The sequence below is a fragment of the Pogona vitticeps genome, chromosome 12 (genome assembly GCF_051106095.1).
Source record: "Pogona vitticeps strain Pit_001003342236 chromosome 12, PviZW2.1, whole genome shotgun sequence".
Lineage (NCBI taxonomy): Eukaryota > Metazoa > Chordata > Lepidosauria > Squamata > Agamidae > Pogona > Pogona vitticeps.
In genome coordinates this window covers 13,865,691-13,881,458 of record NC_135794.1, presented here as the reverse complement: position 1 = coordinate 13,881,458, position 15,768 = coordinate 13,865,691, and the positions used below count along the sequence as shown (strand labels likewise).

The following is a 15,768-nucleotide window of genomic DNA, read 5'->3' as shown; positions in this document are numbered from 1 at the left end:
GCTTTCCACGGATGTTCAACTACTTTCAAGTCTATTCCACCAACCACATTTAGAAATTAGAGAATCCCGCAGAGGGAGGGGTGGAAATGAAAACTAGCTGGCTTCGATTTTTCTTTTTGGTCCCTCCGCTGTTCGCCCGCACTTTTGCTTGCTCCGTGCAAGCTTTTAGATCGTTTCCTAGTTTCTAAGAAAGACTGGGCACTTGGAAGTCCTTGCAAGCAGAAGAAACCCCTTTTTGTTGTTGTTTTGTTTTTGTTAAATACATCTGGCCCCATGTCGGGGCAGGATTACTGCTCGGACTAAGAAAGGCAATGAAGGTATTTAAACTAGCCTTTCCCTTAAGCCCTGAGCTGGTCACGGAAAGCAGGAGAAGGTACTTTGGCTACAGATAGGCAGGATCGCTCCTCTAACGTGTAAATACCATTGCGAGCTGCTCTAATTAAAGTCTCCTCCCCCCCGCCCTTGGAACAATGGCCATTTTCCCAAACAGGAGATCCTCGTAGAGCTTTCCTTAAAAGCACCGTCGAAAAGGAGGAAAAGTGAGTGGTTGCGAAGCAGCCACTGGGGAACCTTGGGACTCAATCCCTTCCGGGGAGGCGGTTCAACCGCCGGCCACAAATTTCATAGCAGGGTGTCAATGTGACACACACAGAGCGCCAATCGGCGCGTTATTCTTTGGGGAATCGTGGTCTTGCCTGTCGTTTTCTTCCACCCGGGATTGAAGAGCAAGCCTTGGCCTGAGCTTCAGGCCGAGAGACGCCCTCTTTCTCTCTTTTTAAAAACGCCTTCGCCCTCGCTGGCCTTTCCCTGGGATCGGGTGACTTTCAAAATGGCTCACCGGAGGAGGTGGAGAGGGCGGAGGGCTTTGCGGGGCTTCCCGTAGCCCGGCGTTTTCGAAGCGGTTTGAGGCGGGCGGGGGGGCGATTTTCGTGTTCCTAAGCGGTGGTCAGGGAACCCAGAGCCCCGCCAGCCTCCGCAGGACTACTGCGGGTGGAAAGGTTTAGGGGAGGGGGGCAGCGGATCTGAGGCTGTGCCCCGCGCCGCCCCAAGCCTTGGAGGGCAGACCCGCAGCCCCGGCAGCGCGGCCCCCGTGGACCTGGCCTACGCCCGGCCGCCTCCGTGGCTGGTGCGCTCCTGCCTTTCCGCAGGTTGGCCCTGTTCTCGTTGCCTTCGGCTGAAAGCTTCTCCTCCTTTCCCCTTCTTTGCAGGAGCTTGGCCGTCCGGAAACAGATGGAGTCGCTGGCTGCCGCCGCCGCCGCCGCCGCTGCTGCTGCCGCCGCCGCCGCCAGTCAGCTGGGACCTGGGCGAGAGGCTGGCTCCTCCTCCTCCTCCTCGTCGTCGTCGTCGTCGTCCCCCCACTCTTCCAAGCAGGAGCTGCAGCCTTATTCGGGCTCCAGCCCGCTCAAGCCCAACCAAGTTGGGGAGACCTCCTTGTACGGGGTGCCCATCGTCTCGCTGGTGATCGACGGGCAGGAGCGCCTGTGCCTGGCGCAGATCTCCAACACGCTGCTCAAGAACTACAGCTACAATGAGATCCACAACCGTCGGGTGGCGCTGGGCATCACCTGCGTGCAGTGCACCCCGGTGCAGCTGGAGATCCTGCGGCGGGCCGGGGCCATGCCCATCTCCTCGCGGCGCTGCGGCATGATCACCAAGCGCGAAGCCGAGCGCCTCTGCAAGTCCTTCCTGGGGGAGCACAAGCCGCCCAAGCTGCCGGAGAACTTCGCCTTCGACGTGGTGCACGAGTGCGCCTGGGGCTCCCGGGGCAGCTTCATCCCCGCCCGCTACAACAGCTCGCGGGCCAAGTGCATCAAGTGCAGCTACTGCAGCATGTACTTCTCGCCCAACAAGTTCATCTTCCACTCGCACCGCACCCCGGAGGCCAAGTACACGCAGCCCGACGCCGCCAACTTCAACTCTTGGCGCCGCCACCTCAAGCTCAGCGACAAGACGGCCACGGATGACCTCAGCCACGCCTGGGAGGACGTCAAGGCCATGTTCAACGGGGGCACCCGCAAGCGGACCTTCTCCTTGCACGGGGCGGGGGGCGGCGGCGGGGGCGGGGGCGGCGGCGGGGGCAGCGCCTCCTCCGCGGCGGCCAAGAGCGGCCTCCACCCGCCGCCCGCCTCCGCCGCCGACCTGGGCCCCGTGCACAAGAGCCTGCGCTGCGGCGGGGCGGAGGAGCAGCCCGGGGAGCGCGGCGGGCTCAGCTTGCCCGGGGGGGCTCACGGGCCGGCGGCGGCGGCCGTGCGGAGCTACCCGGTGATCCCGGTGCCCAGCAAGGGCTTCGGGATGCTGCAGAAGCTGCCGCCGCCTCTCTTCCCGCCCCCCTACGGCTTCCCCGCGGCTGCCTTCGGGTTGTGCCCCAAGAAGCAGGACGATTCCTTGGGAGGGGACCCGGGCAAGAGCGGAGGGCTGCCGCAGGGCATGTTCTGGGGGCCGCCGCACCCGCACCCGCCCCAGCCCCACCACCAGCAACAGCAGCAACAGCAGCCCCCGCCGCCGCCGCAGCAGCAGCAGCCAGGGGGCTCGCCCAAGGACAGCGGCGTCTACCCGTCCTTCCCCATGTTCTGGCCGGCCTCCGGGAGCTTGCCGGTGCCGCCCTATCCGGCCCAGAGCCAAGCCAAGGCCGCCGCCACCGCGGTGGTGGTGGCAGCGGCGGCGGCAGCGGCGGCGGCGGCAGTGGAGCCGCTGGGCCTCCGCGGGCACGGCCACGGGCACGTGGAGCTGGAAGGTTCGGAGCCGTCGGGCAGCGAGCGCGGGAGCGCCACCCCGCAGGAGAGCTCCGGGACCGCCGAGGGCGAGCGCTGCTCCAGCGCCCTCTCCAGGACCGCCGTCGCCGCCGCCGCCGCCGGGGACGAGGAGCGCTCCGGGGACGAGGCCTTGCTCCCGCCCCTGCCCTTGCCGCGGAAAGGCAGCTACCTCTCGGCCTTCCGCCCCGTCGTGAAGGACGCGGAGAGCATCGCCAAGCTCTACGGGACTCGGGACGCCTACGCCGCCGCCGGCCCGCACGGCTGCCCGGGCTACCTCTCGCCGGACTTCCTCAGCGAGGGCAGCTCCAGCTACCGCTCCCTCTCGCCGGGCAACGACACGGTGGACGAGCCCGAGGTGGACGTGGAGTCCAACCGCTTCGCGGAGGACGAGGAGGAGGAGGAGGAGGAAGAGGAGCCTCTCCAGGGGGAAGCGGCGGAGGGGGCGGCCTCGCCTCCTCCGCCTCCGCCTCCGCCCTCGCTGCTCTTGCCCGCGGGGGCGGCGGCGGAGGCGGCCCTGGCAGCGCTGGGCAGCGGGGAGAAGCCTGCGGAGAAGACCGTGGAGCCCGAGGCCGCGCCCGCGGAGAGGAGCGGCAGCCGGGGCGAGTACGAGGTGCGCGCAGAGGAGGCCGTGGCCCCTTCCGCAGACCCTAGAGAGGGAAGGGGTGCTGGCTCGCCCGCCCCCCCCCCCGAGACCTTAACGACGGGCATGGAGAGCCAGGGTGCTCTAGGAAGACAGGGAGCTGAGGGAGGGGGAGGGGGGGGAGAGAAACGGAACCGGAGCCAAGTGTCAGGATAGACTTTGGGGGGTGGCTGACAGCAAACGTGTCCTCCTTGTAGACCTCCGCATAGCGCTTAAAACACTCTGCGCAGTTTACAAATACAGTAGTATAGAGGCTACACATTGTCCCCACAGCGAGCTGGGTACTCAGTTTACCGCTCTCGGTCGGATGTAAGGCTGAGTGAGCCTTGAGTCGGTCAGGATGGAAGTCCGCTCCTGAGCAGTCTTGGGTGCAGCCCTGCCGCTTTAACCGCTGCACCGCGAGGCTCCTAAGGAGAGTGGGTTCCCTGGCGGACAGAGTGGCCGCAATCGGTTCAAAGTGAAGGCAGGCAGTGAGAAGGTAGAGGCTGTCTGAACGACAGCCACCTGTCAGGGATGTTTCCACGCCCTCCCCTATCCCACCCTGGTCTTTGAGCAGAAGGTCGGGTTGCCTGGGGAGTAGGCAAAGGGGTACAAAGGGGAGGATCGGCCGCAGCCTACCAAGGGGCCAGTTTCCAGAGCATCACTGAGCTGGGATTGCTGGGGTATCTGGAAGCCATCGCCCCTGCCGAAAACAACACTTCGTGGGTATCGAAGGAAGAGAGGAGACTCAGAATCATTTAGCAGGGATCAGCTTTGTCTCCTGAAGCCTCTCTTTTCCTTTCTCCTGTTCCTTAACTTCACGCACTTAAAGGCAGGGTCCATGATACTCCCAGCTTGTGGAGGAAACCGTGAGATACACTTAAATTTAGCTGCCAGGTGAACTTTAAAATCTCCCCTGCTGCCCTGATCTGTCTCAAGTGTCGAAGGGCTCCTGTTTTCCCTCGAAGTCGCCCCAGGAAAGCTTCCTGCGCAGCTCTGGGCGCCTCTTTTCGAGGGTGCCCGCGCCCGCATCGGGGACGGATGCCAGCCCAAAGCTGAAGAGCAGCTTGAGGCTCGTTTCCAGCCCTCCCGGCAGGACGGGACGAGGCTCCTTTCTCTGATGCCTCCACGCCGCCGCCATCCGTGGCAGGTGCTTGAGCTGGCAGAGACGAGCCAAGGAACAAAACGGGGATAATCCCAGAGGAAAACAGCCTGCCTCCCGCCACGTCCCGGGGCTGCCCGTGGCTTTCAAACCTGTTGCCTGAGCGACAAAGAAGGCGCAAGAAAAGAGCCCAGGCAGGCGCGGGTTCAAAGGAAGCGCCACAACTTGGGGAAGGCGCTTCTTTGCCTCCTCGGTCCAATCCGCGTTTGGTGGCAACTCTTTTGGGCAAACTCCTTGGGGAAAAGGAAGGAACTGAGCTGGAGATCCATTTGCAAGAACCGAGAAGGATCGGGAAAGCGGGCCGGAAGGGACCGGCGGCCATCAAGCCCGGCGGCGTCTCTCTCCCTCGCCCGCACCGCGCCCGGCCCGACAGGGAGGGGGAGCCGGAGGGGGAGCGCCTCTGCCTCGACCAGGTTCGACAGGCTCCGCACCCTTGCGCGGTGTGGGCTTTGGGGGGGGGTCTCCAGGCTTTGGGAAATCCTGGCATGATGTCTGGAGGCAGCTTCTTCTCTCCGCCTCCGCGCGCCATCTCAAGGTCCCACCCCCAACTCGCTGGGACAGGTGTCGAACCCAGCCGGTCCTTGACATCCGCCGCCTCAGCCTCAGGTTGGGTCCCAAGCGAACTGCGGCCGGGCCCTAAGACAGGCAGGAGCAAGGCAGAAGCCCGCCACCCCCCCCCCCCGCCCAGCTCAGTCGGCGGGACCCATGTCGATCAAAGTAGGACTTGCTCTGAAGTGGGGATCGGGGAGGGAAGGATGATCGCTGCCCTGAAAGACATGGGGAGCTTCCATCCTTGGGAGAGTTAGGTCGTTCTGGAGTTTTGGGCTGACTTTGTGAAGAGGATTTTTTCTCTTTCCTCTAGACTAGAGTACTCAAAATTAGACTTTCATTAAGAAGGAAGCAGCTGTGCCCCCCCCCGCTTCTCCTATAGGCACCCAAGAGGCCTTTTCGTCCGGAAAAAGCACCCCACAAAGACGTCTGGGGCAGTTAAAGAGGGGATGCCAAGCTTTTCTGACGATCTGGCGGGGTGGGTGCCTCGGCTAGTGCGATGGGACGCCGGAGGGTTCCAAGAACTTCCGCGCGTCCTGCGGACCATTGGCCCCCCCTTCCGTCCCTCCGCCCTCCTGAGAAGGGTTCCTCAGGCCGCCCGAGGTGGTGTAAAGGGGCGGCGGCGGCTGGGGCCATCAAGACGACTCCTCTCTGTTTCTTTCACAGGTGTACCCGCCCCCAGACCGGGAAGACTGTCCGCAGATTCTCAAAGGCAACCCTCCCTTGGCCACCGCGTACCTCTGCACCCCGGACAGGAACGGTAAGAACCAGCCACCTGCCGAGGGAGAGTCGTGACTGCAGCGAAGAGCCACCTCTTGACTTTTCGCCTCTTCGGGGGGGGGGGGGGGTCTGAAGACATTCCCACACCCACGTTTTACTTTGTTTCGGGTTCCTCCTTTCAGACAAATCTACACCATCTATCCGAGCCTTACGTCAGCCACCGCGGTTTCTGCAATACTGCTTTGGGCTTTTCCTTCCTTTACCTTAAGTGTCACAAATGAAGTCTTTTTTGGAAGGCAGTGTGATCCCTCTTCCTACTATTGTTTAATGATCACCCCCAGTCACCCCACTTTCCAGAATGCTCGAACCCACCGAAAGGACTTCAGAGGGAAGCCTTTCTCGCCCTCCCCCGTCTCAGCCCCCCCCTCCCCGCCTTCTCTGCTACCCCGGCAGGGCCACATCCGGCCCGGTCCAAGGACAGGCGCTTCTGTTTGCCCCTCCCGGACCTGGGCAGGAAGCGGGCGGGCGGGCGGGCGGGGTGGGGCAAGAAGAGCCTCCCAAGCAGCAAGCGCCTTTCCTCCTGCACCAGGCGATTAGGCTGTCCCCTAAGACGGCTTTAACGAGGACTTTGTCCTCGTTAATTATGTAATTAAGGATATATCAGGCTCATACTTTCGTTACTTGTGCTAGAAAATCGGTTTATTCCCTCTAAGACCCAGATAAAGAAGACAATCACTCGACAGCTGAGGATTTGGAGAGCAAGAAATCCTATCAGAACCAAAGGAGCGCCTCCCAGTCCAGCCCAGCTCACGCCGAGCGAGGTAACGCCAGTGCGAGCGGCGGGAGGGGAGGGGAGGGGGCGGCCAGGCGGGCCCCGGCCGGGGAGGGGAGGCCGCCAGGGAGGGAAGCGGCCCGGCCGCTCTCGCAGGCGACCCGGCTTGCTGCAGTTCAGTCGGCCCGAGACGTCACTCTGGGCAGATCTGGCCCTAATTTGCGGGGACGCCCCCGATGGGGCGCCTGTTGTCACGGAGTGAGCGTTGATCATAAGGCCTTCTTGGTCAACTGAGGGGCGGGGGCGGGAGGGAGACGCGTTGATTGATGCTGACGCTTAGGAAACGATGCCTCGTCTGACTTGGGAGGGACAGCTGGTGTTCCGTAGCCCCGAAAACGACACTAGTACTAGGGCAAGATAGCTATAAAGGGAGGAACAGCGTAGCACCTCGCCCCTCCGATACCACGAGTTCAAGATCCACCTACGGAAAAGTGGCCCGAAGTTGAGTAAAAGTTCTGGCTAGGCCTCAGGGAGAGGACGTGGTCAACCTCTGGCCACTTTTCTGCAGGCTGGATTCCAATCGAGAATCTCTTAAGATCCATTGGTATTAATTAGTAAGATCCGATTTCACTGTGTTTCCTCCAAGTCCAGGTCCTGCCGGTGGAATGTGGCTGTTTTTAGGCATGTTCTGTGAACAGAAGGTTGTTGAGGCGGCGGGGAGCTTGCCCTAAGATTCCTCCCGGTCAGGGCAGGCGTCGCTCCGGGAAAGAGCAGGATCGCTTTCAGCGTAAATCCTGCCTTGGGCTTTTTGATGAAAGGAGTGGAAAGACTGAGGTTTTAGCCCTCGATTTGGAATTTGCTTTAAAGAAGGAAACTTGTTCCACACATCTGGCCCTGTATTTTGGAACTTACATGTTTCTTCTGCACCACCCCATCTCTGGAGGGCCTGAAGAAGACTCTTGCGGAGTAAAAAACAAACAAACACTGTCTTCTGTTGTGTGGGTGCGTTTTTAGTAGCCAGGTATCACCCACCCTTGTGTTCGGATTACAAAGTCTTTCTTTCTTTCTTTCTTTCTTTCTTTCTTTCTTTCTTTCTTTCTTTCTTTCTTTCTTTCTTTCTTTCTTTCTTTCTTTCTTTCTTTCTTTCCTTCTTTCTTTCTTTCTCTCTCTCTTTCTCTCTCTCTCCCTCCCTTCTGTTTTCTTTTCTTTTCTTTGGATAACCTAAAAAGCACATTTTTTCCCGGGGCGGAGTGTCTTGGGAGCACATTCCACCGACCCTGACCCCCTAGAGAGTTACCTGCGAGGAAAGGCAATAGAGTGTTCCTTTGCAGACCTCCTTTGCTTCCACTGGGCTGCGGCCTAGAGAGACAGACATCCTCTCCCCAAATACATCTTATATGCTTTACTGCAAAAGCGTAGGAGGGTGTGGGGAAAAGAAAGACAACTATCCATCCTGAGGGGACTGGACAAGTTTAAACCAGTGCTCAGTAATAAACAGCAGCACCCGCCCCCACCCCACCCCGTCCGAAAATAAGGCGAAGCGCCAGAGAGACTTGAGACTCCAGTAACAGGCTGTTTCTCCCTACAGCTTCAGGTAAATAAATATTTAGTGGAAAGAAAAAGATGGAGCAATTACCAATCAAGGGCTCCTTAAAGCGGAAGGGCTCCTAATCCTTGAGCTTCTACCTGCCTCTTTCCATGCCGTTTTGTCATTTCGATTATAAATTTTACCCAGGGTTTCACGATTCAGCACTGGCGGTTTGTGTTGCAATCCCACTCTCCCTCCCTAAATTCCGTTTTATGTAGTTGATGCAAAAAGCAAGTTTCCTTCATCTCCTCACCGCGCTGTTTCGGCTCTTGGCTTCTCCTCAAGTCATCAGCCTTGTCCTAAATCCACATACAGGGACCGAATCCTAAATTGGTTTACACAGAAATAAGTTCCCTGGAATTCAATGGCACTTTCTCCTCTGTAAATCTATGAGTTGCAGCTTAACTGAAAATGCCTCAGGAGAGGTTGGCCACAGGCCAATGTGCGCTTTCCTGGGAGTGGCGCGGGCGGGCGGGCCAGGGGGGGGGGTATTTTTCTGACAGAGAATGCCAAGGGTCCACTCCCACAAGGGGGTCAGGCCACCCAGAAGCCAATAAATTGTGGTCTGGTTCAGACAGGAAACCTAATAATTTGATTTTTCTTGTTTTGATTATGTTGCACTTAATTACATTTCTCTGAGCAAGTGGACTGAGTCCTTCACTGCAAACCTTTGCATTTCAGACAGTACACATACCATCAGTCACAGCTATATTTACACATGTGTGTGATCCGTTCATATTTAAATTTTTAAAGCTTTTTAATTCTGAGTGTAATTAAATTCCATTTTTTGGTAGAGGAGATTAGGTTGATCAAACATCTGCAGCAGGTTCTGTCCTAGAAATACAGTGTTTTCCCCGAAAATAAGACAGAATCTTATATTAATTTTTGCTCCAAAAAGTGCATTAGGGCTTATTTTCAGGGGATGTTTTATTTTGTCCTGTCATCTTCTGGTTGCTGCACAAGGATGGAGTGCGGTGTTTCACTTAAATGGGGCTTATTTTGGGGGTAGGGCTTATATTTCGAGCATCTTGAAAAATCATACTAGGTCTTATTTTCAGGTTAGGTCTTATTTTCAGGGAAACAGGGTATTTTGACTGTTTCAGAAGGAAGACACACTCTTTCCCTGTTCTACAAATAAGGGGGGAAGAGACGGCACAGCAGGTGCCACACTTGAGTCTGGTTCTGTCGGGTTCATCTAGAACTTCCCAACTTATCGAAACACACTTTACAATCCCGTCAGTGCTGGAAATAACAACAGTGCAACCAAGTGGCTTAGATCAAGATACAGGCATAGTTACGGAAGGAAGGAAGGAAGGAAGGAAGGAAGGAAGGAAGGAAGGAAGGAAGGAAGGAAGGAAGGAAGGAAGGAAGGAAGGTGTTGGCTTTAGCAGAAGACAGGGAAAATAATTTTTGATAATCGGCAGAACAGACCTTGTGCCTGAAGTCCTGCAAGGTGAAGTGAAAGTTTCCTTCCTGGCCTTAGTGATGGCCCATGTTGTCACTTGAAGTTATATTATCAGATGATCAACAAGGACGGGTGAACCAGCCGGTTTCTTAAACGAACCGGGAGAGATTAATGCCATTTCAGTGGTTTGTATGTCCTGGACGGCTTCACCGTCTCCTCCGAGCTGGGCTATGGGCTTCTTTGCTGGATTAGGGGGTGGGAAGGAAGCCCCTGCTCGGGGCTCCTCTCCAGCCCGCTTTGCCTCCAACGGGATAGGGGAGACAGAATCAATTACCTGGACTTTGACCCTCTGCCCTTCTTTTCCCTGGGGCAGGTGATGAGGTCGTCAGCATTGACGTTACTGGAACTCAATTGGGGGAGAAGGACATTGGGAGTCTGGCAAGAGGTAAGAGGACCTTGGAGGGCGGATAGGACAGCGGCTCTGCGGGGGGGGGGCGGAGGGCGGGCACGGCGGGGCTGTTTGCGAGAGCGTGTTTGCACCGAGATACAGCCTTAAAGGCCAAGTGAGAAATCCTATGGTTCACAAAGGCGTCGTCTTTTCTATTATGCTATAGGTTTTTTTTTAAAAAAACTATCCAGTAGTTTCCACATCTTACAGAACTCCTCTCACCAACACGTACACTGCTGTCTCTTCACATCCCTTCTCTCTTTCTTCTCACTCTCCAATCTGCACCACGTACCGTCACCATCACTCTTCAGTCACAGGAGTATCTCTCTCTCTCCCCCCCCCCCCGCTCATTTCCTGCCTTTTTAAGCTCCAGCTCGGCAGCTTGGCCGCCGCCATGTCGATATAGACCAGCTCCGTACCACCGGCACACCTCCAGATCTGTTACCTTTCCCGACTAATTAATGTTTCTAACACAAAAACAAAGGTATTCCTGTTGGTCTTTTTTTAAAAATTCAAAGTCTACAGGTGGGCAATACCTCTCCCCAATTTTCACAACACTTACAGACTTGCCGATTTGCTGGAAATTTACAGTGCTGAAGAACTCGAAAGTTTGCTATACTCTTAGAGAACTACTGTAACTGGACTGAGCCTTCATGAAGATATTGCCTGCCGACGGAATTTGGATTTCTAAACATCATTAATGTATTTTAGGCTTTTGTGGATTTTTTACATTTCCCTGTAAATCGTCCGTGGGGGGGGGAAGGGGTTATTTCTATGCTGTCTTCCTGTTTGGAAGTATAACAGCAGAAAAGTCGAAGTTTTCCAGAATTACAGGCTGCCTTTAAACTAAAACAACTGAAACACACTGAAGACAGTGGGAGTATGTCCTAAATGTGCACAAGAATGCACCACCAGTTGACGCATTAGAGCATATTTGTTTCCATTTAAAATATTCACAATTACTAGAACTTTGATTCGGGATGAAATGCAACAGATTGACAGACACATGTCCCAATCCGATTTGGCTCATTTAGCGGGCTCTCTGGGGAGAACTGCTTTTCTCCTCCTCCATGAGAAAACGAACGGATCCTAGGACCTTTAGCTCATTCCACGATTTGTCTGTTTTGTCTCAACAGATGAGTTGCAAAAACTCCTTTTGGAGCAGATGGAGCTCAGGAAAAAACTGGAGCGGGAATTCCAAAGTCTCAAAGGTAACCTTGCCTCAATTTTAAAGTCCTTGTCCAGGAAAATATAAATTATTTTTAAGGCAGCCCCAAATACGAAACTAACCCTGATTGATTGAAGAAAACATAAGTTTCTGTGGATAAGTTAATTTGGAAAGAATGGCTTAAGGAGTCTTTCTCAGAGACAGAAGGGGGGTGTCTTTCTGGGGGAAGGGGTGGCAACTTCCCGTTTAAGTCAGACTCCCTCTTACTGATCACTGTTCTGGCGCTTTCGGGACGAGAATGTAAGCAATATTTTATGTTTTTGAAAAAACGGCCTTTGGGGGCGGAAAGAATGAATGCTTTCAGCCAATTCAGAATGCTAAATATTACGTTACCGACTTTTCTTGAGATATCGAGACTAATTAATCATCAGATGTATGATTAATTTGCTACTCCTTTGGTTGATTGGAGGGCCTGCCTGGGATCCTGTTGTTGTTGTTCTTGATCGGATCTGCGAAGAGTCCGTGGACACTTGCCTCCCGTTTCTCCAATCAGGGCGTGGAGAAAAAGGTCTCCAGTTTGGAAACTGGGAGCTTAATGGCTTTCTTCACGGGAAGGTTTCTAATCCTGCAATTTCGCACGTACATATCTGCTCAGAAATAAAATTTACTGATTTCACTGAAACAGGCGGCTAGTTAAGGGCGCAGCAGACTCCAGCCTGGGCGGAGAACCTGCAGGCCGCCTCGTTGAGCGGGAGAGCCCCCCCCCGTGGGAAGTCGCTTTTCCCGAAATCTCACAAGCAGCCGGCCAGATAGTCACACACAAACGCCCATGAAATGCTTCCTTGAGCAGATTTTCTGGCATTGTTGGGTGAGAACGATGGGGTTTAGTAACCTTTCTGGCCCACCTTTCCTCTTCTGGCTTAAGAGCGCAGTCCTTGTTTTTCCCCGCCACAACCGTGTGGGCTGACTGAGGTTTCCAGCAAAAAAGTGAACACTGACTTCTGTCGAATAATTCTTCGCGTTTCACGACAGCCAAATCTACCTCGCATTCAGCTTATCACCCCCGTTAGGATCTGCTAATTAATGGTTTGATAGGCTAATTCCTGTGCTTAAAGAACCATTATCTCTTTTTCTATCCCTTGCATCCCGTATATTTCTCATCATGGAGATAAATACAGGGAACACATACTGTATTTGCATCCCTATGTCTGAAGAACTTGAGTTTATTCTCAGAAAGCTCACACTGACAATAAATGTTAGTCTTGCTGCAGTATTTTGCCTTTTTTTCTTTTCTCCCCCCCCCGTTACGTTTTTCAACATACTTAAAAGTTTGTTGTCTTTCTGATGAAAACGTCAGTCTTAAAGAGACAACCCAACAAGAGAGGTAAAGCAGAAGGCAAGGTCTCAAGCTTGTCAGCCTGCTTTATCCAGGGTTCGTAGTTCAAACCAGTGGGGTTAAAATGCAGCTAGGTGGTGTTTCCATCCATTCCTATTTCCCCCCCCCCCCCGATAATCCTGGGTTGAGCAACCAAGGAAGCGCCTTTCCGGATTCCACTGCGAACTTTCATATCAAGGCAGTCAAAGGCTGCATCTGTGCCTTGGGGGGGGGCGCACGCGACTTGTTTGCTCCTGCGCCCCCCCCCGTTTCTTTTCCTATGGGTACAGGGGAGGCACCAAAATCCCCAGTCGGGGGGGGGGCGACGGTGGGAGACTGGTCTGGAGGTAGGTCTTCGCAGCTCGCCGGAGCTCCTTCCTTCCTTCCTGTCTCACGTCGGGACACTTCCGACGGCTCCTTCCAAAGAGGCTTGCTCTCCTCCCCCTTTCCCTTCCAGGGAGGGTCTTCCCAAGCTTTGTTCCGATTTCTTTGAAGCGACGAGGCAGAGGGAAGAGGGGAATCAAAGGAAAAGGCGCCCCATGTAGACAGAGAGAGGATGGGAGCTGACGGGGCGAGGATGGGCCCCGGTGGGTCGGGCTTCACGTACACACCTCGGACGTTGGTTCTTCCCTCGGCTTCCGAAAGGGCAGCTGCGTCGGAGGCCTCCTTCTGCAGTGGCAGAGATCCTGGACGATGGCCCTTCAGCTCTGCCTCCTCTCCTCTCTTCTCTGCAGATAACTTCCAAGACCAGATGAAGAGGGAGCTGGCCTACCGCGAGGAAATGGTGCAGCAGCTGCAGATCGTGCGCGGTAAGAGAGAGAGAGAGAGAGAGAGAGTCGCGGGGCCGGAGGAAACCGCCAAGGGCGCCGCGGTCCACCAGCAGCGATCCCGCCGAGGAGCGGCCCCCCCGCCCCGCTCCCTTGCTTACACTCAAGCGCAGAAGTAAAATTGCGCAGAACGCAGGACACCCCCTCCCATCCCAAACCGAAGCGCAAGTTTCCTTTCCTAGGGAAGTCTCATTTCCTTTAATCGGCTCCGATCCTCCTCCTCCTCCCCCCCCCACCGGCCGCCCCAAGAGCGATCCCGCCCGCCGGGCTGCCCTCCGCGCCCTCCTCATCCTTTCCGAGGTGGCGTCCGACAGCCGGCCATCGCCGAGGTGGGCTGGGCTGGGCTGGGCTGGGCTGGGGTGGATCCTCTTTCCCAGCTCGCTCTCCCCGTGACTTGCCAGGGTGGATGGGAACCCTAACCCTTCCCAGCGCACGGATTCTCGGAGGAGGCGCCCGAAAGGGCCCCCGAGCGCCTCTCCGGCCCAGCGCCTGACTCCTGCGGTGGAGAGGCTGCCCAACGGGGCCCTTCTCTCGGCCTTCCCCGGCACACACCTCCCATCCCCTCTCTTTCCAGATACTCTCTGCAATGAGCTGGACCAGGAGAGAAAAGCCCGCTACGCCATCCAGCAGAAGCTCAAAGGTCGGCGGGACCGGGGGCGGGCGGGCGAGGGGCGCGAAGGGCTGCCGGGGGGGGGGGGCGCGGGGAAGGGCGCCTCTCGAGAGGCTTGGCCCAGGCCAGGGCACCTCTCAAGGCGACCGCGTTCCCAGGCAGGGCTTGCTTTGGCTCCAGGTGTCGCGCATTGCAGGCCGCTTGCCCGGGGGGGGGAGAAGGAGGCCACCCCCTCCCTGGCTCGTCCCCCCACCGAGCAGCAAGCCTCGTGGCCGTCACTGCCGGGGGGGGGGGAGCGGGGTCGAGGAGCCCCCGGGCCTCTTTCGGCCCAGGCGGCCCGGGGACGACGGTCAGAGTAAGAGGCGCAGGGAGAGCTTTCCGGGGACTCGGTGGGCGCCCCCCCCATCGGGTTTCGGGGATCCGGGGCAGGGGGGGGCAGGTGGCACCCTGCCGCCGCCGCCCCCCCAATTCGACAGGCGGGAGAAGGCTGCTCCAAGTCCCCTCTTTCTGTTGCCGGCAGAGGCCCACGACGCGCTCCACCATTTCTCCTGCAAGATGCTGACTCCGCGCCACTGCACCGGGACCTGCTCCTTCAAGCCCCCCTTGCTGCCCCAGTGAGCTCCCTCGCCCCCCCCCCCAACGGGCCGGGCCCGGCCGAGGAAGCCGCCGCCGCCGCCGTCCAGCTCGCGAGCGCTCTCACCAGGAAAGCCTGGGCAAGGCAGGCGCGCCGGCGACACAAGCCGCGCCCGCATCAGCCAGAGACACGTGTAAATAACCCGAAGAGAGCTGCGCTCCTCTTGCTCCGCCGCCGTGTACAGAGAGGTGGCCTCCGGTGGCTTCGCCGATCGGATCGGAACCGCAAGCAGAGTCCAAGACTTCCGACAGGACGGAGAGCTGTGGGGGCGGGGGCGGGGGCGGGGGCGGCCGAAGGGCCCCGGGCCCTCCCGTGTCCCCATCCCTCCCTCCAACATTGGGCCGGCCTCCGGCCCTCCTCCTCGTCCCCCTTTTTGCGTCCCCCTCTTTCCACCCTTGGGCAGACTTGGAAGGGGGAGGGGGGCCACCTGAGTGGCCATGTGCAATGGATAGAAGCGTACTGTGAGTTTTCTCCTCGTCCCGTATTCGTTAAAAGTTTTTCTCAAAAAAATATTTATTTCCTGGTTTATTTATGACGTAGTATTTATTTATTTTTCCCACTTTGTAAACTGTGGATGTATAACAGCACTTTAAAGACGCAGCCGGTCAAGGACAATTTGCATCTCAAAAACCATTCTCCTGCTCCACCCCAGGGGTAAAACTTCAAAGGACCAGATTCTGGGTTGCAGCGGTTGTTCCCGGAGAAAACTCCGATCTTCTGTCAGGTGAATTTCTGTTTGTTTGTTTCGCATTGGGTTTTTTTCTTTTTCTTTGCCGCTTTGTCCTTCTTTAATAAAAATACAACTTTTAAACAAACCAACAGACTTCCAAAAGCCTCATGATCGGTGGCAAAACCTTAGGAAGGCTGGATGCAGGCTTTCAAGCCTCTGGACAGGTGTGCCTTGTCCTAATAACAGGCCCATCCGCCCGCCAATCAAGGTAGGAGAGGGCCTGTCAACTGGGAGGGCAAGAACAGGCACCAGTAGGATCAGGCAGAGGTGGACGGCTCTTGTGTGCCGGCACAGGTTCTTGTGGGCCCATCCCTGGCCTTCCTGGTTTGACAGAGCTGGGAGAACCCGCTGTGGCCAAGAGAGACCAGATGGATTGATGATGGACCCAGGATTCTCTCCCAGGCTGCT

The 15,768-nt window shown here is 56.7% G+C and overlaps 1 protein-coding gene and 1 long non-coding RNA gene across 2 annotated transcripts in view; one reads left to right on the top strand and one right to left on the bottom strand.

The window, feature by feature from the left end:
• Positions 1-15,768, bottom strand: part of LOC144584551 (uncharacterized) — a 131,026-nt gene that overhangs the window by 41,381 nt on the left and 73,877 nt on the right. The window lies entirely within an intron of this gene.
• SKOR1 (SKI family transcriptional corepressor 1) lies at positions 1,224-15,445 on the top strand. The gene is made up of 8 exons (XM_072981868.2): positions 1,224-3,363; positions 5,750-5,843; positions 6,517-6,624; positions 9,942-10,013; positions 11,153-11,227; positions 13,294-13,368; positions 13,961-14,026; positions 14,517-15,445. Exons 1-8 carry the CDS (start codon positions 1,231-1,233, stop codon positions 14,612-14,614), a joined length of 2,721 nt encoding a protein of 906 aa, XP_072837969.2. The 5' UTR covers positions 1,224-1,230; the 3' UTR covers positions 14,615-15,445.

Bases quoted from the DNA above. Each gene is read 5' to 3' on its own strand.
- SKOR1 (XM_072981868.2), top strand. From the start codon at position 1,231: ATGGAGTCGCTGGCTGCCGCCGCCGCCGCCGCCGCTGCTGCTGCCGCC. The intron at 10,014-11,152 runs GTAAGAGGACCT...TTGTCTCAACAG, and splicing joins CATTGGGAGTCTGGCAAGAG to ATGAGTTGCAAAAACTCCTT. The intron at 14,027-14,516 runs GTCGGCGGGACC...TGTTGCCGGCAG, and splicing joins CATCCAGCAGAAGCTCAAAG to AGGCCCACGACGCGCTCCAC.